Source organism: Eublepharis macularius, chromosome 1 (genome assembly GCF_028583425.1).
Source record: "Eublepharis macularius isolate TG4126 chromosome 1, MPM_Emac_v1.0, whole genome shotgun sequence".
Lineage (NCBI taxonomy): Eukaryota > Metazoa > Chordata > Lepidosauria > Squamata > Eublepharidae > Eublepharis > Eublepharis macularius.
Window position 1 is genome coordinate 254,791,553 of NC_072790.1, and position 25,080 is coordinate 254,816,632.

Consider the following 25,080-nt stretch of genomic DNA (forward strand, 5'->3'; position numbering starts at 1 on the left):
GCCCCGCCTCCTGGGCCTCGCGCGCGGGGACGGGGCCGCCCCATCCCGCCCGAGCCCCGCCCCCTTCGGCGGCCATTTTAAGACCCTTCCTTCTGGAACACGGGAAAAGCGCACGAAATGACTGCTGGGAGTGGTGACATTTCCGGCTCAGGGGCTAAGCCGAGCGAAAGGACTCGGTTTCCCAGCGCGCGCTGCGCGGTCCGATGCCGGCGGTCCAAGGGATCCTTCCGGCGCAGCGCCCTCGGGGAGTTGTAGTTTTCTGGCTGCGCGCTGGGGAAGGCGGGAGGAGGACGAAATTTCCCTTGGCTTCCACGGCAGCCATTATCCGGACCCGAAATCGAGCCCGCGCGCGGAGCGGCCTGCCCCCCAGGAGCGGAAGCCCGAGTCGGCCGCGGCTCCCTTCGGGCCCCGTCCTCCCTCTCCCCTCCGGCGGGCGGCGTTGCCATGGCGACCGCGGCGGCCTAGCCGGCTCTGGCGCTCGGTGAGCGCGGCCTAGTGCGGCGTGCGGCGCCTCGGTCTCGCGTGCCGGTCGGCCGGGGGAGGGCCATGTCCTTGGTGGCCTACGCCAGCAGCGAGGAGGAGGAGGCGGAGGAGGAGATAGAGGCGGCGGCGGCGGCCACCGAGGAAGAGGCCGAGGAGGAGGCGGCGCCGGGCGGGAGGCGCGCCGGGCTCTTCTCCTCCCTGCCGCCGCCCAAGGGCAGCCCCGGCCCGACCTGGCTCCCCGCCGGCCCCGCGCCCTCCCCGCCGGCCCCACCGCCGCCCGCCCAGGCCGCCCTCGCCCCCGCCGCCGCGCCCGTCCCGCCGCCGGCCAAGCCCAAGAAGAGGACGCAGCCCGTCCGCATCGCCGCGCCGCTGCTGCGCTCCCCCGACGTGAGTCGCTCCGGCCCGCCAGCGCCGCCCGTGGGCCCCGTCCTCCAGGCCCGCACGAGTCAGGCCGGCCGTGCTGAGGAGCGGCGGCGGAGGCCCCGTTCCGGGCAGGGCTGCGGGCGGGCGAGCGGGCGGGGAGGGCCGGTGCGGGCCCTGATGCGGCCCGGCAAGCCCGTCCGGCGGTTCAGCCCCTGGCCGGGCTGGCTCTGCTGCTGCCCCCGGCCTCCCCGCGCCCTGCCGGGCCGCCGCCGCCGCCGCCCTGACTTTCTCTCCCCCCCCCACCCTTTGCTCTTCCTCTCGCAGTCAGACTCCGAGGAGGAGGAGGAGGAGGATGAGCCCGCGAAGAAGCAGCCGCCCTTCCAGGTGAGGCCTCGCGGGCGGACGCCGACCCCGACCCCGACCCGGTGTGGAAGAGGCGAGAGAGCGGATCCCTCGGCCCACTCTCCTGGCTGCTGATGCGACCTCCTGGCTGCCCCCACTGGGCCTGGATAGTATTTTACGTTCATGTTTTACGGGAGCCCGCTTCCATTCACTAAATAAGTGCCCCCCCAAGAAAAAAACAGGCTCCCCCCCCCCAAGATAGCCCGAAGCTCCTTCCTAATTTTAATTTTATGCTGCAAGTTCAGGCCAGAGAGTGAAATTAAGATGAGCTGCAGGCACTGGTGAGCGGCAGCATGGAGCCAGCTGTGAAGCTGCCGGTTCTCGGTGGGCTTAGAGTAGGGTGAGGAGACCAGCCTCACCATGTCCTTTTGTCTTTCAGGGCCACAGCGAGGGATCCGGCTTGTCTGCTTTGCTTCCTCAGCCCAAAAACTTGACGGTGAAAGAGACAAACAGGCAGCTTTTGCTTTACGTTTTCTCTAAGAAAGTGTCGGAGAACTCCCAGCAGGAGCCCAATCCGGCCAAAGTCCCAGCATCGCCCTCCAAGCCAAAGGTGCCCCTGAAGGCAGCCTCTGCCGTGACAACGACAACTCCTTCCCCATCCGCTATCAAGGCAGCTGCCAAGAGCGCCGCTCTCCAGGTTACCAAGCAGATCACCCAGGAGGAGAATGACAGCGATGACGAGGTGGCTCCAGAGAACTACTTCTCCTTGTCGGAGCCCGCCATCCTCAGCCCTCAGCCCTACACTTACTCAGGGGGCATCTTGCCAGATGATCTGCCCCCTGGGACAGAGCCGTGCCCGGAGCCAGAGGGCCAGGATGCTGCCGCCAATGCCCCCCTGGAATTTAAGACTGCGCCAGGAGCAAGCTCTCAAGTTGCCCATGGATGGGCACCAAAGCCTGGGGAAGACTATGGCAGCCAGCCATATAGCCAGTATCCTGGCATCACCAATGCTTACTACCAGGTGAGAGAGAGAGAGAGAGAGCCTCCAGGCAGCCTTGCAGCGTTTTGACCAGGAGTCTTTCTCTTCATTCCTGAGGGGGCTTGTGTTAGTCTGTTGTAGTCAAAAGAAGCTTTGCAGACTGACCACGTGGTCCGTGGGTGGGGTGGATCACTTCCAGCGGGTAATGAAACAGGCAAAGCTTTGACCTGATTGAAGGCAATCATCTAAAAGGCTGGGATGGGGAAAAGCCCCCAGGGGCCAAACACTTTGGGAAGGAAGAAGTGCAGCCCCCAGGAGGCAGACAGGCAGGCAGGCGGGCAGGCAGGGGATGGGGTGGGCAAGGAGGGCGAAGGCACTGGCACGAGGCTGGCGTCTGTAGTCTTTGGGAGCTCCTGCCTTTCTTTTTCTTGCCAATAGGATTACTACAGTAGTGGCTACTACCAGGAATCTGACCCAGCCATGGAACCCCCTCAGGAAATCAGTGACGTCTCCTCTTTCATGGATGATGAAGCGGTGAGCAGGCTCCCTTGTTGCACGTGGCTGGGGCTGGCTGATGCAGGGAGCCACTTCTGTGTCAGGTTGCCCAGCTGCCTTCAGACAGCTAGCCATGAATTCTGGCTGGCTGGTCAAGTAGCCCAATGGTTGTCATGTAGAGCCAGTTTGGTGTAGTGGTTAAGAGTGCGGGACTGTAACCTGGAGAGCAGGATTTGATTCCCGACTCCTCCACATGAAGCCAGCTGGGTGACCATGGGTCTGTCACAGCTCTCTCAGAGCTCTCTCTGCCCCACCAAGTTTGCTGCTGCTTCGTGTATTTTATATTAATATTGGAACACGAATATTACACTCCTCCAGTGGAAATAGCAGTGCTTACTGAGTAGTTAATCAGCTAGAGATGGGGAAAGTCTGGGAATTTTTGAGGGCAAACCTCCCTCCCCAGTTATTTCTGACGATCCCTCTCAGTTTTTCCTGTGGAAGAACTGATAGATTTGGGGGAGGACGGAAAAAAAAGTGGCTCGACTTCCGTTGGAATGAGAGGCGTGTATCGGAGGACTGGATGAATTTGTGGAACAAAAGACCCATCAGTAGCTACTAGCCTTGACGGCTGAAGGGGGCAGGGGGGTGGGGGGGGGCCGTATTCCGAGGCCGTCTATCCCTGAGTGCTGGTCGCCAGGGGCAGCAGCGGGGTGGAAGGAAGAGGCCTCCCGTGGCGGCCTCTTACTGCGCCTGCTGCGGAAAGCAGGATGTCGGAAGGGACGGTCTCCTCCCGCAGGGCGCTCCTGAGGCTCGCGTGGAAGCGCTTCATGGTGGCAGGGCTAGCTCTGAGCCTCAGTGGACATGAGATGCATTGCCGGAGGCTGGAGGTTGGCTTGTGTGCCGCTTTCTCCCGTGTCCATCCACAGAGGATAGGACTGGCTTCTCCGCAGGGCTGCTGAATGTATGTGCCCAAGAGGAAAGAAGAGTTTTCCCAAGGTGCACTCGAGGACAGCCTCATGGTCAGTGTGCATTCCTTTGGGAAGCTGGCGGCTCGATTTGAACTGCCTGGACTGGACATTAGGCCTTTTCAAGGGGGTCTTTACCTCTTTCTTCCTCCTTGGGGTCCTCCCAAGTCTTGGAGGCAGAGAAACAGAGTTAGGCGTGCAACCTTTGTAACTGTTCTTTGAGGGTGGCAGCACTTCTTCCTATTCCAGGAGCGAGGAGTTGTGTATAAGGACAGTCTTTTTTCCCTTTTATTTTTGGCTTGTAAACCTGGGGTTGTTTCCATTGCTGTCTCAGGATGGCCCAGCTGGACAAGAAGGCCAGCTGGCGTCCGAGTTTCGGTGATGCAAAACGGCCTCTGGCCTGGGAGGGCTGAATTCCTGCGGGCATGCTTTGCTTGTTTCATCAGGCTCCCATCCGTCTGGTGATTCGCTGGGCAAAGGGGGGAGGTTCCGGCGAACTCAAGGTTGACTGAGGGGGAGCCATTGCCCAGGAGGAGGAGGTTCTGCCCACCAGGCCCGGAGGGCAGGGACAGCTGTGACAAAGGCCTGCTTGACACAGGTGGGCTCTGGAAGGGACAGTGCTCTGCACGCTGATCCTTTTTCTTAACCCCTTGCTCAGTTCAAACGCCTGCAAGGCAAACGGAACCGTGGGCGGGAAGAGATCAACTTTGTGGAGATCAAGGGGGATGACCAGCTGAGCGGAGCGCAGCAGTGGCTGACCAAGTCCTTGACGGAAGAGCAGAACATGAAATCCTTTAGCAAGGTCAGTGCCTGCCTGTCCTGGGGGCCCAGTCTTGGTGCTGTGAGGGCACAGCCTTGCAGGCCTCTGATCTGGAAGTAGGTAATAAGGGAAGCCAGTAACTGGGGCTCGAGGCTGGCAAGCTCCTGATCCAAGAGCCGGGAGGAGCCTTCCAGCAGCGCTGTCCCTCCTCACTCACTCACTCGCTCGCTCCTGGCTTCTCTCCCTTCCTCTCTAGAAAAAAGGCGAGCAGCCCACTGGGCAGCAGCGCAGAAAGCACCAGATCACGTACCTGATTCACCAGGTGAGCTCTGGTACCCAGCCCCCCAGTCTGGTCTTACCCTTGGTGTGCGTGCTTGCTTGCTTGCTTGCTTTCCAGGCCTCAGTGTCCGCTCTTGAGTGATTCAAGCCCATTCCCATCATCCACTGCTGCTTTGCATGCAGTCTAGGCATACGATGTCAGTGGCCCTGCTCATAGGCTGCCTGCCCAAGTGTATTGTGGGCCTGGGGCTTGGCCCCAAAGTTGCAAAAGAGAGCTGTCCCAGGGGTGATGACTGAACACAATCAGCATGTCTAATAACTGCATGGCCGAGCAAGCCTCCTGCGTGCCTTGGGGAGGTGCTTGGGCATGAAGGTCGGGAGCCTGGCCAGCAGGGGCCGGAGGATTTCGCAGGGCAGGGCAGTGGCTGACCAGCCTCTGTCCCCCGCCCCTGCTAGTCCTGGAGGAGCTTGGGCCTCTCCTCTTCAGCTGGGCGCGTCCATTCTTCCTGTGGGGCCTCACAGTCGACCAGCATATATGGATGGGGGCACTGAGCAGAGTAAAGACAGAGGCGCTTGCTTGTGAGGCTGTCCCGTGTGTGGTTTTCCAGTGAAAAATGGTGTCTCTCACTCCTTTCCCCCCAACCCCTCTTTTTCTGAGTCAGGCAAAAGAACGAGAGCTGGAGCTGAAGAACACGTGGGCAGAAAATAAACTCAGCAGGCGTCAGACACAGGCCAAGTATGGTTTTTAGGCTGCCCCGTGCCTGTGGCCAGCTGGCCCAGAAGTCTTTTGGGGCCCAGGTCCTGCCCCCACTACGTACTGCTTGAGGGCGAAGGGCAGTAGCGCTGGGTGGCCTGGCAAGGGAAGGGCTGGAGGCTATGGATGTTCCCCGGCCGTGCTGCCTGCTGCTTCAGCCAGTGGGGCCCGGAAGGGCGTGTCTGTCTGGTTGCTGCAGGGCCATGGTGTCGCACAGCCAACACGAGGGCTTGAACTGTTGTGGGTGCCGCCTGCCCAGCTTCCGCCTCCAGGCAGTTTCTTTGCAGTGGCCATCAGAACCAGGTGATGATCGAATGAGAAGTGGGGCCCAAGCCTGCTTCCTTGCTGGAAGCTCCTTAGCCGGTGCACATGGACTGCTCTCTGGAAAGAGGAGTGGAGACATGGGCCACTTGGCTCCTTGGACCCTTTGCTCTCCCCCCTCCCCCCTCTCTCCATGGTTTTTGTGTTCATGTTCCAGGCCAAGCTTCCTTTCCTTCTCCTTGAGAAAAATTTGTTTTTGTAGATTAGAGACAGAAGCTTCCTTCTCATTTCAGTTTAGAGAGCTGTTCGGACGGCATCCTGGACCTCTGTTTCTAAATGGGAAGTGTTCAGAATTGTAGTGCAAAATGTTCCAGGGAGTTAATTACCCGCAAAGCCACAAGACACAGTGCTGTTACCACGATTTGGACGGGTGGGCAGTGCAGTCCAGGCAGCCTCTCCTCTTGCAGTCCACAGCGATCCGCACCTGCTCTGTCTCCTGCGGCCTCTTAATTTGCATTTCCCAGTCCAAATTACATGTCTGTGAGAGGGGCAGTGGAGCCAGCTTCTCTCCGCAAGGGCCGGGTCGGAGGGCTCCAGCGAGGCACAGGCCTGTGGGCGTGCACTTGTGTCCCTGTGCTTTGCTTGCTGAGCTGTGAAGCCTGCAGAAGCCGTGCCTGCCCTGTCCTTGTCCTTGTCCACCATGCTGTGTTCCTCGAGGGCCAGTCACTCTTTCTGTTCCTCGGGGGAGGCTTCCACCCTGTTGGCAGAACTCCTGAGTGATCGGGGTGGGGGCGGGGGCGGGGGAGGGCAGTGTCTCTATTTAAGGGATTTTTGTTTGTTTCTTTAAAAAAGGCCAATTTCTAGTTTATTTCCCTGGACATTTTAGTAGGGTTTTTTTTAGTATTCCAAAAATAAAGCACCCATTCAATAATTTATTTGTATCTTATGAAATTGTCTGGAAAGATTTTATAAAGGAATAAAACTTTTAAATGAACCCAATTTCTTTCCCCCTCTCTAAGAACGCTTCAGTTTGGGTGGGGGCTGAGGGGGCAGAAGGGGACTACAGGCCCTGGCGCTGACCAGAGGCGCTTCCAGGCCTCTTTGGAGACGGTCCTGCCTGGAGGAGGGAGGGAGGGAGGGACTTCCCAGCTCTTCCCACCACTCCCACCTGTTGCCTTCTGATGCTTGCAGGGTTAGGGTTAGGGCGTCCCCGGCAGAAGTGGGGGTGGAGAGCAGGATTTGGGGACCCTGTTATATTCGGAGCAGCTGACCACATTGTCAACAAAGAGAAGCTGAGACTGGCGGGAGGGGCGCCCCCTCAGTGTTTACCGGCTGAGCGATGTGCGCAGCACTGTACAGGCCTCAGAGTGGGGGCACAACTTAGCGTGAACGGGGGCTGCAGCCATGTCTCCCCCGAGTCTTGCGGCATTCAGTGGCTTCGTGCTTTCCAGCCCCCCCCCCCGTTTTGTGCAGCATCTTTGGCCCTGGTGTGGGGGTGCGGGATACGTGGGGAGCAGCGTAACTTCCTCCTTGAAACTTGCCTTCTGCCTCTTTCCCCCTCAAGATGAGGCAGGCGTTCCTGCAGAGCTCCTCCTTCCAACACTTGGGTTGCTGGCCCCGTTGACACCACAGGGGCCCATTCTGCAAGCAGTTCCTGTCACTGGGAAATGTTGTGTAGAGTTTGGGGCCCTCCGTGCCCATGTGGGGGCGACTCCTTCTCCTGGGTGGGAGTCAGGGGCCCAGAGGGAAGCCCTAAAGGTCAAGGCCCTCGGAGGGCGGGCTCAACATGCCCTGTGGGAATTGACTCTTAGGCCATCGAGGTCAGCCTTGTCCCCAGGGCCCCAGGCAGAGGTCTTTCCCAGCACCTACTACCTGAGCTTTTTAAACTGGAGACGCCAGCAAACGAACCTGGGATTTCTGCGTGCCAAGGAGATGCTCCCCGCCTCCCATCTTGTCACCTGATGGGTCAAGTTCTGTGCTGTGGGCAGTAGCAGTGTCTCGCTGCTGGCCCTCTTGACCTGGAGTGGGACTTTAGATAGCAGTGGGGAGGGGGGGGGCTTCTCAGTCCAAGAGGCTGGAGTCTGTTGCAGCCCCTGAAGGCCAAGGAAAAGGCAGGTGGCCAATGGGAGTCTCGCCAGTGGTCGGCTAGTGGTGTGTGTTCGGCTTTGTGGTTTTCACATCTGCGATTACCATGCCCTGTTGCCTCTGTTTTCATTGAATGCCCCGACTGGTGATCATATTGTATTTTTGCCACAAATGTCCTAGCTGCTGATTATATTGTATTTACTTGCAGTATGTAATCCACCTTGGATCTCAATGAGAAAGGTGGACTATAAATACACATTAAAAAACAAGCATGCCCCATGACTGCAGTTTTAAAAGGATGGGTAATGCCTTTCTACCTAAATAGGGATCCTGAGGAGGTGAACATTAAAACATTTAAAACATTTTGAAGAGCAGAAAAATTCAAATAAAAACATGCACAACACACATTTTGAGTTTATATAGTGTACATTTCCAGTTGTGCAATTGAGCTTTCTTCGGCTTCTTTGTTGATTTCTTGCTTTGTACTTTGACATCATTTGGCTGCGTAAAGCCAGAGACTCGCACGCCTGGGTTCCTGGGGGGCTGGAAACCCTCTGCTCTCTCCTTGATGCCATCCCGTTCCCTGACTTCTGGGGAGGGGCACCACAGCCAAGCTAGGTGGTAACCGCTGCCACCATCAAATCAGAGCAAGCGTCTCTCTCCCATGGACCGGATTTGCACATCCAGCGCCCTACGCCTGCAGGGTGGGCGCTTAGCATCCATGGAGGCTCTGCCTTGCTGCCGCCTCTCCCACCTACAAGCTAGGGTGGGGGCGATGGGTTGCACTTTCCAGCTATTGCGCTCAGCGACTTTACCTGCTGCCCTTCCCTTTTACCACACTCTAGAAAGCAAGACCAAATAGGTGTGGTGCATTTCCAGAGATTGGGCTGTGAGCATTTGAAAATAGAGCAGTTGAATAAATAAAATGGATACGCTGAGTCTGTTCAAGCATGGGGCTGAGCCAAGGGTACAAAGAAAAGGGGAACACACGATCTCTTCTTGGCCTTCTAGGTTCTTTTTCTTTCCTTCCTGAACTTGAAAGAAGGAAATAATATATACTTTAAAAGACTCTTGGGGCCACCGAGGCACACGAGAGGCGTTGGCAGAGTCTTACTGCCGCAGCAGGCCGCACTGGGCTTCCTGGGGCGGCCCACTCCAGCAGGAATGCCACCCTGCCTCTGGCGCGCCTGATCGGCTGGGGGCCCCCCCGCTTCTTTACGGACTCCCTTTGTACGCGGGCTTGCTTCTCAACGAGGACCCAAAGCAGCCGGTGTGATTTGCCTCCCCTCTGTTTTACCCTCACAACAGCCCTGTGAGGCAGGCCACGCTGAGAGGAGTGCCTGGGCCAAGATCCGCCCCCCGCCCCGCAGAGGGGGCATGCCGCCTCCGGGCGCCTCAGATCTGGGCGCAGCACTTCAACCACATCGCGACCCCCAGCCACCCACCCACCCGGCCGGCCGGCTCGCGTGGGGCGGAGAGCGGGCGGCGGGCCGGGCGGGGGCACGGCAGGAGAGCGCCCGCCGCCGGCCTCGCTCCTGGGGCCAGCTGAAGGCCCCGGCACGGCAGGCCGGGCGCGCTCCCTTGCCTGCCTCCGCGCCCGTCCGGCCTGGCCCTGGGCCACCGCGCGGCCTCGGCGCTTCAGGCTCGGGGGGAGCAGCCGCGGCCGGGCGGGTTGCCAGCACTCCGGGCCGCCCGAGCCCCGTGGGCGGCGGGGGACCTGCCCGGCCGCGCTCCCTGCTCGGCAGGCGCCGCCTCTCGTCGCGGCCCGAGGCCGGAGAGTTGGGGGGCGCGGCGCAGGCCGCCCTAAAGACGCCCCCCCAGACGGCGCCCCTCGCCGCTCCGCCCACCGCCGGAGCCCCGCGGCCGCGGGTTGCCCTTCCTCGCGCTGTGCCCCTTTGGCGCAGCCCCCAGCACGGTCGCCGTGCCACCCTCGGGCACGGCCAGGGCAGCGGCCCCGTTCTCCGCCCCCGCTGCGGCAAAAGCGCCGGGCTCGCTCGCTCGCTCGCTCGGGGTGGCGCCCGGCAGAGCAGCGCCCGGGCAGTCTCAGGCGCGCCCCCCCCCCCAGCCCCGCACCCGGGAGGCCTCCGGCCCCTGCCGCAGCCTCCTTCCTGCCCGCGCCCGGCAGGATCGGCCCAGCAGCCGCGACTGTTTCCTGGGTGGCCTGTCCGCCCCCCCCCCGGGTTCGAGCACAGCTGCTCTGCTGGGGGGGGGGGCGAGCTGCCGTCCTGCCCAAAGGCCGCAGTTCCGCGGAGCGGAGGCACTCACGCCCCGAGCAGCCCTCCCTGCGCGCCTGAGCCGCGATCCCCGGAATTGGCCTCGGGGTCACCCCTCCGGGCCGGCGGGCGAGCGAGCGAGGGCGGCAGCGCACAGGCTGACCGCCTCGGGCGATAAGCGGGGCTCTGCGGGGAAGGCGAGGGCAAAGCACCCCCGCTGCCCACTCGCCCTGGCAGCCCCCGGCGGGGCGCGCCATTAGCCAACTGCCCCTGGATGCCGCGCAGGCAAGCCCGGGAGGGAGTTCAGCCCGCAACAGAGACCCGAGCGCGACGGGCCGCTTGGCCACGGAGCCCCGCCCCCGCCCGGCCCGGCCCGGCCCAGCTGTGCTCCAGAGGGGGCGGGCGCGGGCAGCTGTCAGCCGGGGCCCGGGCCAGCTCTCGTTCCGCCCCCCCCCCCCAGCCCCCGTCCAGCGCTCGCGCTCGCCCCCTCTTCCCTCTCAGCCCGTCCGGGAGCGGAGCCAGCGGCCGACCCCGGGGGGAAGAGCAGCGGGCCAAGAGTCGCCCCCTGCCCGCCCGCCCGCCCGCCTCCCCGACGGCCCAGGAGCCCTCGCCCCCCGAAGGAGGCGCCGTCGCGGGCAGGGCCCGGAGGGACCCCCTTCGGCACCACCCACGGCTGGCCCTGCCCGTGGCACAGCGGGGCCGCCGCAGCTGCTTCCGCCAGGACGCCTCGCCGGCCTGGCCCAGGAGCGGCCCCGGAACGCCGAGCCTCCCGCCGGCTGAGGCGGCCGCGGCTGAAGGGGAAGCGGGGGGCGGGCGCTGGGCGCTGGGCGGGGAGAGGCCGGGCGGGGAGGGCCTGGCTCGGCGCGCGGGCTTTCCATGCCAGGCGCTGCCGGCTGAGCGGCGCGTCGCTGGGAAGGGTCCCCCGGGCAGTGCCCTACCCGCCGCCGACCCAGCGGGGCTCCTGCCGAGGGCCACGCGGGGCCCACCCGCCTCGGGGCCGGGGCGGGTCGCGGGCTCCGGCTGGGCAGGGCCCGGGGAAGCAGGGCGGAAGTGGCCCGGCGGGAGGGAGCGCGCCTGGCCGGGGAGCAGGGCCGGACCCGGGCGAGGCCGCGGCAGGAGCCCCCTGCCCGCCTCTCCGCTCGCCGTGCCCGGCGGCCGCGACTGGCGCGGCTGCGGGGATTGCAAGGCGGCCCGGCCCGGCCCGGCCCAGCCCGGCGGCCTCTTCCCGCCTGGCCGGCCCTGTGGGCGGGGAGGGAGGCGCGGCGCGGCGCGGCCCGTCGAGGCGCCCGGAGCCGCCGCGCCGCTTTCCCTCGCAGCCGATGGCCAAGGACGGGGGTCTCGAGGGCCCGGCGGGCCGCCCGGGGGATGAGCGCCAGGTGAGAAGGGCGCGGGCGCGGCTCTCGGTGCTGGCCGGCCGGGCGCCGAAGCCGCCTTTGGGCCCTGGGCCGCAGCGCCTTCGCGGGGGCTGCGAGCGTGTGGCCCGGGCTCCGGCCGGCGTGCCTGGCCGACGGCGGCTTCGGAAGCGGCCGCGCGCGGGCTGCGGTGCTCGGGGCGGCCCGTGAGGGGGGGGGGGGTCGCTGGCCTGAGCCGCCCTGTGCCGCTGCCGCCCTTTGCAGGAGGCGAGTCGTGGCCGGTACGAAGACGTCGAGGACGAGGTTTTCGCGGGCGCGGAAGGGCCGGCGGTGGCGCCCTTGGCCGCCTTCCGCCACTGCAGCGTGGAGGAGCTTTACGTGCTGCTGGAGCCGCTGGGCAAGTGAGCCTGGGCCCGGCGCCGAGGGCAGGGCAGGGCAGGGCAGGGCGAGCGAGGGGCCCGTCTGTCCCGCGAGGCCTCTGCAGTCGAGGCCGGGCGGAGGCGCCGCTGCCAGCCGCCCAGATCGCCTTCCTTTGCTTGCCCCTCCAGGGGGCACTTCGGGGTGGTGAAGCGCTGCCAGGCGCGGAGCAGCGGCCTCTTCTTCGCGGCCAAGTCGGTGAAGGTGCGCAGGCGGAAGGGCAGCCGGCTGGGCATGGACCGCGAGCAGGTGGAGCGGGAGGTCTCGATTCTGCAGCAGCTGCAGCACCCGCACATCATGCGCCTGCACGACACCTTCGAGAGCTCCACCGAGGTGGTGCTGATCCTGGAGCTGTGAGTGGGGCGGGCGCAGGGGCTGCGGGAGGCAGAGCCCCGTTGCTCAGGGCCGCCCGCGGGAAGGAGGGCTGGGCCCGAGGGAGGGGCTCTCTCCCCGGGGTGCTTTGGAGAGGCCCTGCCCCGGGCCCTCTCTACACCCCCGGGCTGCCAAGGGGGCAGGCGCGGAAATGCGGTTCTCCTTTACTTCTCCGGGGAGGAAGCGACGCGCCAGGCGCTGCCCCCTCCAGGCTCCTCAATAGGGCATCCGTGTGGAGCCCCCCCCCTCCCGGGAGCCGCGGTCCTGCTCTGACTGTTTCATGCCGCCAGCGCAACTCGGTCCCGCCCAGAAGGAGGCGCTGGCTGGCCCGAGCTTGGCACTCCCTCAGCGCTCCCTCCTTCCTCCCTGCCGCTTTAACTTTTTGTTTTGTTTTGTTTTCTGTGTTCATTTTAAGCTCTGGCTTTAAATTGGTTTCACGATGTTTTTGCGCTTTGCTTTAATAGTTTTTAAGAGGAGGCTTTCATTTGTCCTAGTTTGTTAGCTCTTTTGGAGGCCCTGTGAGGGTGTAATAATCTTGCAAATTGGACAAATAGTTCCTGCAGAGGCTTCCCACAGCCCCCCAGGGATGTTGCGGGGGAGTCCAGGGGGCGGCGCTCTTCCCCCAACCCTCTTTCTGCCTGTCCTCAGCATCCAAGGCGGGGAGCTGTTTGACTTCATTGCGGAGAAGGAGGTGCTGACCGAGGCCGAAGCCATCGAATTCCTGCAGCAGATCCTGCAAGGCGTGGCCTACATGCATTCCTGCCACATCGCCCACTTCGATCTGAAGGTGCCTGCCCCCCCCATGAGTCTCAGCCCCCCCCCGTCCGTGGTGCTGGCCTGCCCCCTCTGCCTACTTCCCTCCTGCCAGTGGAGTGGGGTGCCAGCAGAGCCCCAGGTGGAGCGTCCAGCTCTGCCTCACCTGGGGACATTTTCTCCTTCCGTATGGCAAATCTGGGCCTGTGTCTGTCCTGGGTGGGAAGGACTAGTTGGGTGGGGGTGGGAGCTCTGTTTGAGGAAGACAGGTGGCTAGCCAAGTGGGCTGTCTGCCGCTGAATGGTGGGAGCTCGAGGCAGGGGCTGACGTGCCTCCCCCTCGCCTGTGCTTGAGAGCTGCCCAAGGGGGTGTCTGGCTGCCCAGCCCTGCAGGAGGTGTGCTGGACTGAGGGGTTCTTTCAGCTGATCCCGTCAAGCTCTTCCGGTGATGGGATTCCTGCGGAAGAAAGCCGTTGCTCCCCAAAGACAAGCTGCTGGTTTTCAGACTCCCCTGGCGAGGTCAGGGACAGCAGCTGTGTCAGCTGCAGCCCCTCCGGGCGGCTCTCCCTGGGCGGTGGGTTGCTGCTGGCCCCTGGTGGCTGGAAGACGCATTCTGTGTGCTGATCGGTGGGCTCGCCATGGCCATCCCCCCCCTGTGTTTAAAGCACACGTCCCTGGACTCGTGTCTGCTGGGACGAGCTCCTTCTTGAGCTCAGGTTGTTGTGCTGCTAAGAGCGAAAGTGAGGAGAAAGATCCCTGGCTCTGGTGTCAGTTTAGAAGTTTGTGGTGTATTTGCTGAGTTGTGGGAAGGAGCCTTGGCCAGCAATCTGATGTGGCCATTCTCCCTCATCTGGGATGGTTCCTACTGATAAAGCCAGCATTATTTTTTTAATTGTGCTATTTATGGGCTGACTTTCTTTCTGAGACGCTTAGAAGATTACAGAGTGTAACTCAATACAGTCAACAGCTGAGATAGTCAATAAACAATACATTCCAGCATAGATTGCAGAAATCCTGTAGAGAGCTGAAACAAAGTAAGCAATTTAACATGACATAATAAATGACAACAAGAGTCAGTGCACAGCATATAGTCTACAGTCCCTATCTCTTTATCATGGTCTCTCTTTGAACCGTTCTTTACAGCACAACCTTACGAACCGTGTCAGAAAGCTGTCCCGAATGATTCAGTTTGGCACAGTTTGCGGAAACCCAGAAGAGGGGGAGCTTTCCTGGCCTCTGTAGGGAGGCCCGTCCCATAAGGCGATGTGTGTGGGCAGCTGTTGATTTTGCCCATCTGCACGGTGGCACCAGCAGAAGGCCCTGTTCAGATGAGCGAAACTGCAGTGGTGGAGCATAGGGGGAGAGGCAGTCCTGTCGATAGGAGGAGCCACGGCCAGGAAGGGCTTTCTGTACAAGAGCGAATACCTTGATGAGTCGAGCCTGGGAATGGATGGGCAGCCGCTGGAGTGACTGCAGAACGGGAGGAACCCACGTGCTCCGCCTGGCAGGAATCCAGCAGCAGCATTCTGCACCAACGAGAGTCCCATAGTTGACTTTGAGGGGAGACCTATATTAGCATGCATTACAGTAGTCTAGTCGCAGTGATCCAGGTGGCCAGATCAGCTTTGTTGGGGTAGCAGGCCATCTTCTGGGCTAGAACAAGTTGGAAGAAGGCTGCATTAACTTGCTTCTCAAGTAGCGGTGCTGGATCCAGCATGACACCACGGCTCTTCAGCCAGGGTCACCTGAAAGGGGGAGTGCGATGTCCTTCGAGATCTCCAGTTTCCTATCCAGCCTTACTTCCATGTTGTTTGGGTTCAGTTTCAATTTGTTCACTTTCAGCCATTTGGCCACAGCAGTCGGGCAATGACTCAAGGCCTCTACTGCACCACCAAGGGATTTGGATAGCAAGACATGGAGGTGGATGTCATTTGCAAATTGATGACATCCAGTCCTGTAGCTAAGAATGATTTCTCCAAAAGGCTTTACATGGAGCTTGCATAGCTTGAGGACAAGGCTGTGCTCTGTGGATCTCTGCAGGGTAATTCCCACCCTGAAGATAGCTGGTCTCCATCCGCAACCCTTTGAGTCTGTTCCATGAGGAATGATTTGAACCAGTCCCAGGCCCATCCCCGACACCCGCTTCTGGCTCCAGGTGCCTCCACCAGATGGCATGGCCCACGGTAGCAAAGGCTGCCTAGGAGGAGCAACAAAGAAGCGTGGCCTTTGTCTACCTCCAGATGGAGCTCATCCACTAAAGCCACCAGAGCCGTCTCCATCCCGTAGCCCAGCCTAAATCCAGGCTGAAAAGGGTCCGAAGCACCAGATGCAGAGGAGTTAGCCGTGTTAGTCTGTGATAGCAAAATCAAAAAGAGTCCAGTAGCACCTTTAAGACTAACCAATTTTATTGTAGCATAAGCTTTCCAGAATCAAGTTCTCTTCGTCAGATGAATGGAACAGAGACTGGTCAAATACAGAAGAGGAGGGAGAGAAGGGGAGGAGAGAGAAGAGGCAATTGGGGGGGAGGGGGGGGAGGGTGCAACCAAAACATTCCTTTGCTAGTATATGTAAACATCTCCTTTTAGTGTGTGTATCAGTTGGCTTCAAAGGAGTTTGCCCTGTTAGTTTGTAGAAGCCAAACAGCTAGACCATCCAATTCCCATGCAGTATGAGCCTTCGATATCCACAGCTCTCCAAGAAGAAGCGTAGTTATTTTGTTTATTTTATTTTACAGAATTTATAACTTGGCTTTCTGCCCTCACAAGGGCCACCAAGGTGGCTAACAAATTAAAACATATGCAATGAAATCACATTTAAAAACCGTTAAAAGCACCCAAGAAAACCATTATTAATACAAGTTAATATCAGAGCTAAAACACAAGAGCGTGTATGCAGGCACATGCATGTTGTGCGCTATCAAGTCATTTCTGACCTGTGGTGACCCTCTGAATTAACCATCTCCAAAATGCCCCGTCATTGACCGCCTTGCTCAGGTCTTGCCAACTGGAGGACGCGGCTTCCTTTGTGGAGTCCAGCCATCTCGTTTGGGGTCTTCCTCTTTTCCTGCCGCCTTCCCCTTTTCCTAGTGTTGCTGACTTTTCCGGGAAGTCTTGTCTTCTCGTTATGTGACTACAGTGCAATAGCCTCAGTTTTGCCATTTTCACTCCGGGGAGAATTCAGGCTCACTTTGATCTACAACCCACTTGCTTGTTTAAAAAAAAAATGAGCAAGAAGGGAGGATCAGTTGAGTCTTCACTTGCTGGCAGAAGATGGCAACAGAAGGGGACAGGCAAGTCTCTCTTGGGAGAGAGTTCCAAGCAAATTGGAGCGGAGGCTGACACTGGGGATCTCGGAGTTTTTTGCCCAAAATTTCTGCTGCAACGGGTATGCGAGCAGAAGGCGAGACATGCTTGTAAGGGAGTTTGATGGGACAGGGACAGTAATGCTGTGAAAAACAAGAGGGATTTACTAGCTGGGTGCTCCCCCAGGACTAGGCTGGGTCCTGCCACCTCCTTTTGTGGAGACCCTCAGGGCGAGCGTGTGAACACTGGTGGCTTGCCGCATTTCGTGCGTTCCAGTTCTTTGAAAGGCTAGATGGAAGCTTTGGAGTTGCTCACAAGTTTTCTTAGGTGTAATGTTTGTTGATGCCATTTAGGGCCTTTGTCTCTTTGGCAGCCAGAAAATGTAATGCTGTTTCAGAAGGACGTCCCCAACCCCAAGATCAAGATAATTGATTTTGGCTTGGCTCAAAAGCTTCAGGAAGGAGCCACCTACAAAAGCCTCTGTGGGACTCCGCAGTACATTGGTAAGGGCTGAGCCAACCGATGCCCTCTCCTGCCCCTGATTCTCGGATGAGTTCCTCACCCAGCAACCCTGTTTATTGCCGCAGGCCTGGGGAGGGGGTGGGAGTGGCAGGTCTGAGCACTCCCCTGGAACGGGGCGGCGGCGGGGGGGGGAACGGTGTTCAGGAGAGCAGTGAAGAGGCTGCCCCGTTGCCTTCTCCCCATTTACCAACCGAACTTCCTGAAGAAATGATCGGAGCCCTCGGATCTGTCTCTGAATGGCGACGCCATTCGCAGAAAATATCCACAGGGCCCGATGCCCAGTGCGCAGAGAAGGCTTTGGTTCCTGAGAATTTTATTTTGACAGTGAACTCCTGAAGAGACTTTAGGCAAGTTCCTCTCCCCCTCCCCGACAAGTAGGGATGTAACAGTTTTGGAAATTTTGAAGCCAGAGGGGAGGATTTTTTTTCCTTTGTAGAGGGACTTTGAAACCTAAATGGGTTATTTTAGTAGTTTAACATGCAATGGACCATTTATAACTTTTAGGATTTAAAATTGCGTCGTTTGGCATGTTTATGTTTTCATTTTCTGTAAGAAAACACTGAACTCTTTAATAATTATATCATCGTCAAACACATTGTAACAGTTGTTGCCCAAAGTGTTTACATTTAAACAAACAATATTCTTGCAAATGTGTGTATCTGCAACATGGGTAGGTAGCCATGGTTGTCTGTAGCAGTAGAAAGGAGCAAAAGTCCAGTAGCACCTATAAGACTATCAAAATTTTTGGTAGGGTATGAGCTTTCGTGAGATACTTCAGGTGTATCTGAAGAAGTGAGCTGTGGCTCAGAGAAGCTCCTACCCTACCAAAACTTTTGATTGTCTTCTAGGTGCTACTGGACTCCTGCTCTTTTCTACTGTATATCTACAGTCTACATAGGAATTATCATTTTCTAATGCTATAGATGGTCTTATATAGAAATTTCATATTACACATTTTGACGAACGTCTTTCCTTTGAAAAGGAAAAAAAATCAAAGGAAGTTTTTCCCCCCAGTTTCTCCCCACATTTCCCACTTTATCCAGTGGAAAAAATTGAGGAAGTTCTGACGCTTTTTCATGCTGTCCAGTTGGAGTTAGTGAAGTACTTTCAGGCCTTCACATGTCATGTGACCAACCCAGCACAAAGGCTTTGGGCAGTAGGAGAGAGAGAACGACCCCAATGTGGTGGCTTTTGGCTCAAGAAGAGTCCATGAAGCATCTGTTGCAGTGGGTCTCCTCCACGTAGCCTACTACGTCGAGGTTAGGCAGGGCACCGTTTGCTTCAGCAGAGAGCCCCCTCCCGCAGCGACACCACTTGTATGTCCCCCGCCGCCCCGCCCCAATTTCTTCTATCTGCTTCCTGATTGACTGGAAGTCATGCTCATAATCCACCTCGAGTCCCAGTGAGCGAGGCAGCCTATAAATGAAAATAATCACAATCATGATTCTTCCTTAGCTCCTGAAGTGATCAACTATGAGGCTCTGAGCTGTGCAACAGACATGTGGTAAGAGCCGTGGGTGGCACGTCTCCACAAAAGCGTACATTCCCGGTGCGCAAGGGCAAAAAAAAGCTGCTCGGTAGCAAGTTCGGGAAATAAAACCACACCAGCGAATGCAATATATTATGCATGCACAGTTGTTGATTTATTAAAAATAAGTGGAGGACCCACATGGACTTGCAGGGTGGCGTGGGGGGGAACCTCATTTCCCCCTTATGCCCCCACCCACTTCCTTTTCTTCCCTGGCAGCCCACTAGCCTCTCCTCTTTTCCTGCTTCCTTCTCATCCACCCGCCAATTTACCTTTCTTCGCCGCCTGTCTTTGTTCATTTGAAACATGTCTGTGCTGCCTTTCTGCCCAGTCTCCAGCTTCCCTCCTTCCATGCCTGCCTGTGGAATTCTCTTCCTGGGAACAGTCTGGCCACGCTACCCTGTGCCCGCGGCTGGGTGGGGCGGTGGCGGTGGCGGTGGCGGCAGCTGCTGCTAGGCAGGTTTGGCTGACTTGAGCAGGTATGAAGTTTCCAGTGGCTGCTGCCAGGCCTGTCCCTGGCAAGTCCCCCTCCCCCCGGGAACATGACAGGAGAGAGGACTTCTTTCCAGGCTGTTTTGGACTCCACAGCCACTGCTCCCCCCCCCCCCAGCCCCCACAGCTTTGCTTTAAAGAAACTGAAGGCCTGGGCAATATTGTTGTGGTTGCATAGCAACCCTCTAGAGGGCCTCAAGGTCTCAGAAGTTTGTCACTGCAAATTCTTAAAGTTGTGTGTGTGTGTGTGTGTGTGTGTGTGTGTGAGAGAGAGAGAGAGAGCTTTCAGATTTTTCTACAAACCTGGGGCTTCTTCAGGTGTGTAGAGAGATCTCCTGTCTCCCCCGTTTCCATCTTGCAGAGTTTTTGACGCATCCTCTGTGGCCTGGTTCGAAATTAAACATAAGATATTTGAATGCCACTTTTCCCTTTGGACTTCGAGGGCCATAAAACACGTTGTAAAATATTGAAAGAATTGCTCCGAATCAGGCTCCCTGGGCCTGATCCAGCCAGCACTGAGCTTCTGCTGCAGCCTGCTCCTCGTCGGGTGTTGTGTGGGGCTGATGTCCACTAAAGTGAGCCCGGCACAGCCCGGATTTCCTCAGCCTGTCTCTCTTTCTCTTTCAGGAGCATTGGGGTGATTACATACATCTTGTAAGTGCCCCAGTCTTACTCTCCTTGGTGGGGCCCTTCCTTCCTGCATGCCTTGCTCCCCTTTCAGGCCCTGGGTGGGTGGGGGGCCTTGGGGGGCAGTTGCCTTGGGTGTTACATCGACACTGGAGCGAGTAAGTTTGGATTCACGATGCTGGGCTCAGGCCTATCTGTCTCTGAGGGAGGGCAATCTTCTGATGGAAATCGTCTGAATTTGTCCCTCAGAATAGAAAAAAGAATGCTTTGGGGATGACCTGACTCATTGCGTGTTGTGGTGGTGTACACGTATTTTTTTTTTTTACTTGGTTGTCTATAGTGGCTGAAGCTCTGAGGACAAAGATTTTTGTTTTACAGAAGGAGGCCCGTAGCTCGCAGGTCAACATGACAGTATTTTTTGTTGGCTTTCTGCAGGGGTGGTTCCCAATGGCTGCTCTTGGGAGTTTCTTTAAAGGCTAGGTTGATTGGCATTTGGGATGCATTGTAGCTTGCCCAGGTCCCCAGGACAATTCAGGTTGTGTTGGTTTAAAACAAATTAAAAGCTGGGCTGAGGAATCTCTCTCGCTGAGGCGTTCCTTCTCTCCCTGCAGGCTGAGCGGTATGTCTCCATTCCAAGGGGAGACCGACACGGAGACGCTATCCAACGTCGTCGCTGGCTCCTATGAGTTTGAGGACAAATATTTTGGCCAGACCTCCGAGCTGGCTAAGGACTTCATTCGACAGCTTCTGGAGAAGGAGCCCAGGTAAGGTTTTCCTTGCCCTTCTGGTGGGTCGTGGTGCCGTGAGCGGCTGGACTTGCACCGGTCCGAGGGGTGAGGCGCCACCCCTCAGCGGCAGCTGTCTGCCTGTGAAACTGGAATTGGCCCTGGCCGGACTGGCCCTGTTCTACTGTTGGCTCGCCTGGCCTGGGGCAGCCATGTGAGTTTTAGACCGCAGTTGAACCATTGGGGCTCCAGTACCTTGGGAAAGAAGGTGGGCAGCGGGATGTAGTGGGGCCAGCCTAGGGCGGGGTGTGCTGAAGGCCTGTGGGAGTGTGGGTGAATGCGCCCTGCTCTGTTCAGGCTGGTCTTGCTGAGGGACAGGATAACTGTGTGCAGGGGAGGGCTCGTAGTACAGTGGGAAATGTTTTCTGTGTTTCAGCAACCGAATGACAGCCGCAGAGTGCCTCATCCACCCGTGGATCAAGGTGACCCTAACCCTCCCTTCCTCCCTCCCTTCCTCCCTTCCTTCCTTCCTTCCTTCGGTGAAAAGAGAACATTTCTATGGTGAAAGCAGGCTGTGTAGTGTGGAAGAACAGTTCCAGGCCCAAAGTCCCAAAGAGTAGCCGCCTAGGCTACCTTAAAAGGCTCATGGTGTTTTTATGGCTAACAGAGATGCTAAGGCCCCGTAGAAAAATCACTTTTTCTGAGCATTTTTTTCCTCACAGTTCTTCTCATAGAGTCTCTGGGGGAAAAAACTCTGAATTTTTTTCTCTTTTGTAATGTGTTAAGTGCCTTTTTTACTGCAAGGTTTCACTCAGAATGTGTACCATGATGTTTTTTTTTTTTTAATACAAGGCTGACTAAACTAATGTTTTTCTAATTTCTGCTTTCATTTTTTTCTTACCTCTCGGATACCAAAAAACTGAGACATGGTATCAAAGGGTGCAGCAGTCTATACCTGCAATTTTGAAGGTGTTTTTACTTTTGAATTCCATAAAATGCCAATTAGTACAATTTTAAAGCAGTAATGTAAGTTTAGGGTTGATGTCGCATATATTACATCTCCCTCCCCCCCGCCCCAATTTCTAGGGAAAAAACTCTGCATTTTATGCAAGACTTTGGAGTTTCTGGAAATGCTGTTTCTGTAGGGGCAAGCATCTCCCCTTACGGGGGTGGCCTTGTTTTGGTTTCAAAGTGCTGCTGGGTTCCCTGGGGAGTGCTCTGAGAAGCAGCCGGGGTTGCTGCCCAGGCCAGGGGCTCTCCCCCTTCTGCCCCTTTTTGCCTGGGCCTGGTTGGAGCCTCGCCTGACTCTCTGCTTGGTCTCCAGCCCCTGAGCCGGAAACAGGCAGCCAGCCGCAGCCGCTCCTCGATTAACATGAAAAACTTCCGTCGGTTCAATGCTCGGAGGAAGTGGAAGGTAACTCTTCAGCCATGCAACAAACCGACAGCCGGTGGACTCTTTCTAGAACGGGGATCGTCCAGTCAACGGAGGCTCCTCCGTCTGGAAAGGGAGCCCCACGTGTGCCTGTGTTGGGGGGCGGTTCCACCTCCTACGGTGTCAGAGTCTCCTCTTGTCTTTTCTCCATTAGCTCTCCTACAATATGGTGTCAGCGTGCAACCGCTTGTGCCGCATGCAGCTTTTGTGCCGTCAGAGGAAGGAGGACGAGAGCCTGGTGGGTGCCTCGCGCCGCTTGTGGGGTGGACTGGAGGGACATTTTTGGCATAGGTTGGGAGAGGGGCTGTTGCTACTTCAGGCTGTCCCATCACCCGATCCTTTGAACTGGAGACACTGCTGGGGATTGAACCCGGGACATCCTGCATGCCAAGCAGGAGCTCTGCCCCTCAGCCACAGCCTCTTGCCGTAGCTTCAGTCCAGGATGGGTCAGGATGTGCTCTCAGAGCCCCTCCCCCTCCGCCCTTCTGCTTACGTTTCCCTTTTCACTTTTCTGCCCAAACCAGCGTGACTGCGAGAGCGACCAAGAAGATGGTGCCTGTAGCCCTGGGGCGCTGCTGCGCCGGCGAAGAAGCAGTTGCTCTTGAACTGGGGCCTGCCCACCCTCTCCCCTGCCTTGCCCTCCGTCCCGTCCCGTCCCTTGCTTGCCCATCTGTCCAGCCACAGCATGACCTGGAGCATGCACCGCCACAGACCAGTGGCCTTCCGGCCGAAACACTTCCTGCCCAGCGGGAGAGGTGGGCTGCTGAGAAGCTGTGGAGGTGGAGAGCCCTGGGGAGGAGCTGCCTCCCTGCGGGCTCAGGGGAGACCCTGGCCAGGTGTGTCAGGGGCGGTCAGCTCCGGAGTCCCGCTCCCCTTGCCCTGGGCACCATCCGGCACACGAGGTTCCTCCCCTTGGGGTCATCCCCTAACGTGTGGAGCCTCTGGATCTGCCTGGGGAGCTTCACTGGGTGCCCCTCCCTGGGTCCAAGGACCCCCTTGGTGACCAGGAAAGCCCCGGAGCCCAGGCAGGAAGGGCCCGGGTGCAGCACTTGCATGCCTGAACTCTTTCTCATAGAATCATAGAGTTGGAAGGGGCCATACAGACCATCTAGTCCAACCCCCTGCCCAGTGCAGGATCAGCCTAAAGCATCCCTGACCAGTATTCATCCAGCCTCTTCTTGAAAACTGCCAGTGAAGGGGAGCTCACCACCTCCCTAGGCAGCTGATTCCACTTTTGAACTACTCTGACGGTGAAAAGGTTTTCCTAATATCCAGCCGGTACCTTTGTGCATGTAGTTTTAGCCCATTGCTTCGCGTCCTACCCTCTGCTGCCAACTGGAACAGCTCCCTGCCCTCCTCCAAATGACAGCCTTTCAAATATTTAAAGAGAGCAATCATGTCCCCCCTCAACCTCCTCTTCTCCAAACTAAACATTCCCAAGGCCCTCGGCCTTTCCTTGTAGGGCTCAGTCTCCAGACCCCTGATCATTCTTGTCGCTCTCCTCTGCACCCTCTCGATTTTGTCCACATCCTTTTTGAAGTGAGGCCTCCAGAACTGCACACAGTACTCCAGGTGTGGCCTGACCAAGGCAGTATAGAGAGGGGCTATGACCTCCTGCGATTTTGACGCTATGGCCCCTTTGATACAACCCAGGATTAAATTAGCCTTTTTTGCCACTGCATCACACTGACCGCTCATATTCAGTTTACAATCCACTCTTACCCCAAGATCCCTTTCGCATATACTACTGCCCAGAAGTGTATCCCCTATCCAGTATTTGTGCTTCTCATTTTTGTGGCCCAGATGTAATACTGTGCGCTTATCTTTGTTGAATTGCATCCTATTCACAGCTGCCCACTTCTCTGGAGTATTCAGGTCTTGTTGAATTTTAATTCTATCTTCTTGGGTGTTTGCTACCCCTCCCAATTTGGTATCATCAGCAAATTTAATGAGCAGCCCTTCCACTCCTTCATCCAGATCATTGATAAAAATATTGAAAAGTACCGGGCCCAAAACCAAGCCCTGCGGCACCCCACTGGACACCTCCCTCCAATCTGATGAAACGCCGTTGACCACCACTCTTTGAGCACCACACCACTCTGACAGCAATAAACAGCACAACTCCTGTTTTCCTTCTCTCTGTCTTACTTGCATGGTGGCAGCTGTGGTAGCCCCAGTCACTGTCTCAGCTGACAGTCTGGGTGGGGCAGTGCTGGTGGCGTCCTGAGGCCGAGGGAGGGCTTTGGAGCGCCCCCTGCTTCCTGGTCGGCCTCTGCAGTGATCCCTCCCCCAGTGTGTGTGTGTGTGTGGGGGGGGGGTGATAAGCCCACCCTCCCTTGCCTGGCTGCTGCGAGGAGTGTAACGAAAGAAGGTGTGGGAGGGCTTGGAACACTCTGCGCAAGGCTTGGAGGAGTCTCCCAGGGCATCCCAAGCCCACCCCAGCCCACCCGGCTCCCCCAGGCAAGGGGCAGATGCTGCCTCAAGGCTCCGCAATCTTGCCTGAAGCAGCCCCCCCACGGCCCTCATAGCCTCTCTTGTGAATTTGTACCCCCCTTTCCGTCCCCCCTTCCAAAGAGTGTGAACGTGGCTCACTGCAGTGTTCTCCTTTCAACACCCTCCCTCAGTCTTCTCTGAGGGAACGGCTGGCCCCAGCTCCCCCAATGGGCTTCATAGCACATGGGGGTGGGGTCTCCCAGATCCTTGTCTGCCTGATCCTCTCATCTGTCTGCCCCACTGGCTCTCCCAGTGGGCCTCGGGGTGGAGGCCAGGCCAGAGCCACGGGTCCAAAAAGCCGGCAGCTCCCCAAGAAGCCTTGGGAGGGGGTGGCCTCGCCTCATGCAGGGGAGGCCGTGGCTCTCCTAGCCAGTGGCTGCCTGTGCTGTGGCCTGTGGGCCTGACCAGGCTGTGTGGTGGGGAGGCTGTGTTTGGACGACGGGAAGGCCTCAGGCAGAGGGGTGGCAATCTGCTGGGAGGCGCCTGTTGTTCTAGTCCTGTGCGGGGCTCCTGCTGGCCCACAACCCCCCTCGGGCCCCCTCAGGGCAAGGCAGGTCTCAGAGTGATGTCCACATTCTTGGCTTGGGCTAGGGCGGGAGGCTGGGCTTGACACCTTTGGAGCTCAACTCTAGTGCAGGCGAGGAAAGAAGAAAGGGGATGCCTCGAGCAAAGGCAGGGGATGTGTCTCCTCGAGCCTAGAGCCTGCAGCCAGATCGACTGGCGCCCCTTCTCCAAGCCAGAGGGCAAAGAGGGAGCTCATAGGCTGGCTTTCCCCCACCCACTCACCCCAACCACACAGCTGATCGGAGAGGGGGTTGGTTCACAAGCAGAGCTCCAGGCAAGCATGGGATGCAGAGAGCGTGGCAAGTGTGGTTGTCCTCTGTCCTGTGGCCAACTTAATGGGTTCTGCATGGCATGCCCCACCAGCACCCCCTGCCACCCAGGGCGGAGGTCAGCAAGAATTGGGATGCTGGGGAGAGCAGGCCTGGACGGGGCAGCAGGTCAGGTGGTGGAGCCAGGAGGGCTGGGAGCTTCAACCAAGGAGGACAGTTCTAAGGCTGGCCTTGCTGGCTCTGTCATGGTTTGT

The 25,080-nt window shown here is 58.2% G+C and overlaps 3 protein-coding genes across 4 annotated transcripts; all 3 read left to right on the forward strand.

Moving 5' to 3' along the window:
- Positions 1-388: 388 nt before the first annotated feature.
- Positions 389-6,635, forward strand: PRCC (proline rich mitotic checkpoint control factor). The gene is made up of 7 exons (XM_054999382.1): positions 389-870; positions 1,171-1,230; positions 1,628-2,209; positions 2,606-2,701; positions 4,286-4,429; positions 4,644-4,709; positions 5,329-6,635. Exons 1-7 carry the CDS (start codon positions 547-549, stop codon positions 5,413-5,415), a joined length of 1,359 nt encoding a protein of 452 aa, XP_054855357.1. The 5' UTR covers positions 389-546; the 3' UTR covers positions 5,416-6,635.
- A 2,508-nt stretch (positions 6,636-9,143) lies between these two features.
- On the forward strand, positions 9,144-10,759 carry LOC129325842 (translation initiation factor IF-2-like). Its single transcript, XM_054973775.1, has 2 exons — positions 9,144-9,929; positions 10,481-10,759. The coding sequence occupies exons 1-2, from the start codon at positions 9,144-9,146 to the stop codon at positions 10,757-10,759; spliced, it is 1,065 nt and encodes a 354-aa protein (XP_054829750.1).
- On the forward strand, positions 10,740-23,629 carry LOC129343277 (death-associated protein kinase 2-like). 2 transcript variants are annotated; one of them, XM_054999408.1, is made up of 12 exons: positions 10,740-11,355; positions 11,596-11,732; positions 11,880-12,101; positions 12,769-12,907; positions 16,548-16,677; positions 18,152-18,200; positions 19,344-19,370; positions 19,955-20,107; positions 20,505-20,550; positions 21,393-21,482; positions 21,655-21,738; positions 22,025-23,629. In XM_054999408.1, exons 1-12 carry the CDS (start codon positions 11,299-11,301, stop codon positions 22,103-22,105), a joined length of 1,215 nt encoding a protein of 404 aa, XP_054855383.1. In that variant the 5' UTR covers positions 10,740-11,298; the 3' UTR covers positions 22,106-23,629. The 2 variants fall into 2 exon arrangements, with proteins under 2 accessions (XP_054855383.1, XP_054855391.1); XM_054999416.1 differs by having other exon boundaries at positions 11,596-11,612.
- Positions 23,630-25,080: the final 1,451 nt, after the last annotated feature.

What these genes read in the sequence shown, in the direction of transcription:
- PRCC (XM_054999382.1), top strand. Translation starts at nt 547, where the DNA reads ATGTCCTTGGTGGCCTACGCCAGCAGCGAGGAGGAGGAGGCGGAGGAG. An exon ending in CTTTCATGGATGATGAAGCG is followed by an intron (nt 2,702 to 4,285) that starts GTGAGCAGGCTC and finishes CCCCTTGCTCAG; the next exon opens with TTCAAACGCCTGCAAGGCAA. An exon ending in ACATGAAATCCTTTAGCAAG is followed by an intron (nt 4,430 to 4,643) that starts GTCAGTGCCTGC and finishes CTTCCTCTCTAG; the next exon opens with AAAAAAGGCGAGCAGCCCAC.
- LOC129325842 (XM_054973775.1), top strand. Translation starts at nt 9,144, where the DNA reads ATGCCGCCTCCGGGCGCCTCAGATCTGGGCGCAGCACTTCAACCACAT. An exon ending in GACTGTTTCCTGGGTGGCCT is followed by an intron (nt 9,930 to 10,480) that starts GTCCGCCCCCCC and finishes CTTCCCTCTCAG; the next exon opens with CCCGTCCGGGAGCGGAGCCA.
- LOC129343277 (XM_054999408.1), top strand. Translation starts at nt 11,299, where the DNA reads ATGGCCAAGGACGGGGGTCTCGAGGGCCCGGCGGGCCGCCCGGGGGAT. An exon ending in TCGCCCACTTCGATCTGAAG is followed by an intron (nt 12,908 to 16,547) that starts GTGCCTGCCCCC and finishes TCTCTTTGGCAG; the next exon opens with CCAGAAAATGTAATGCTGTT. An exon ending in CTTCTGGAGAAGGAGCCCAG is followed by an intron (nt 20,108 to 20,504) that starts GTAAGGTTTTCC and finishes TCTGTGTTTCAG; the next exon opens with CAACCGAATGACAGCCGCAG.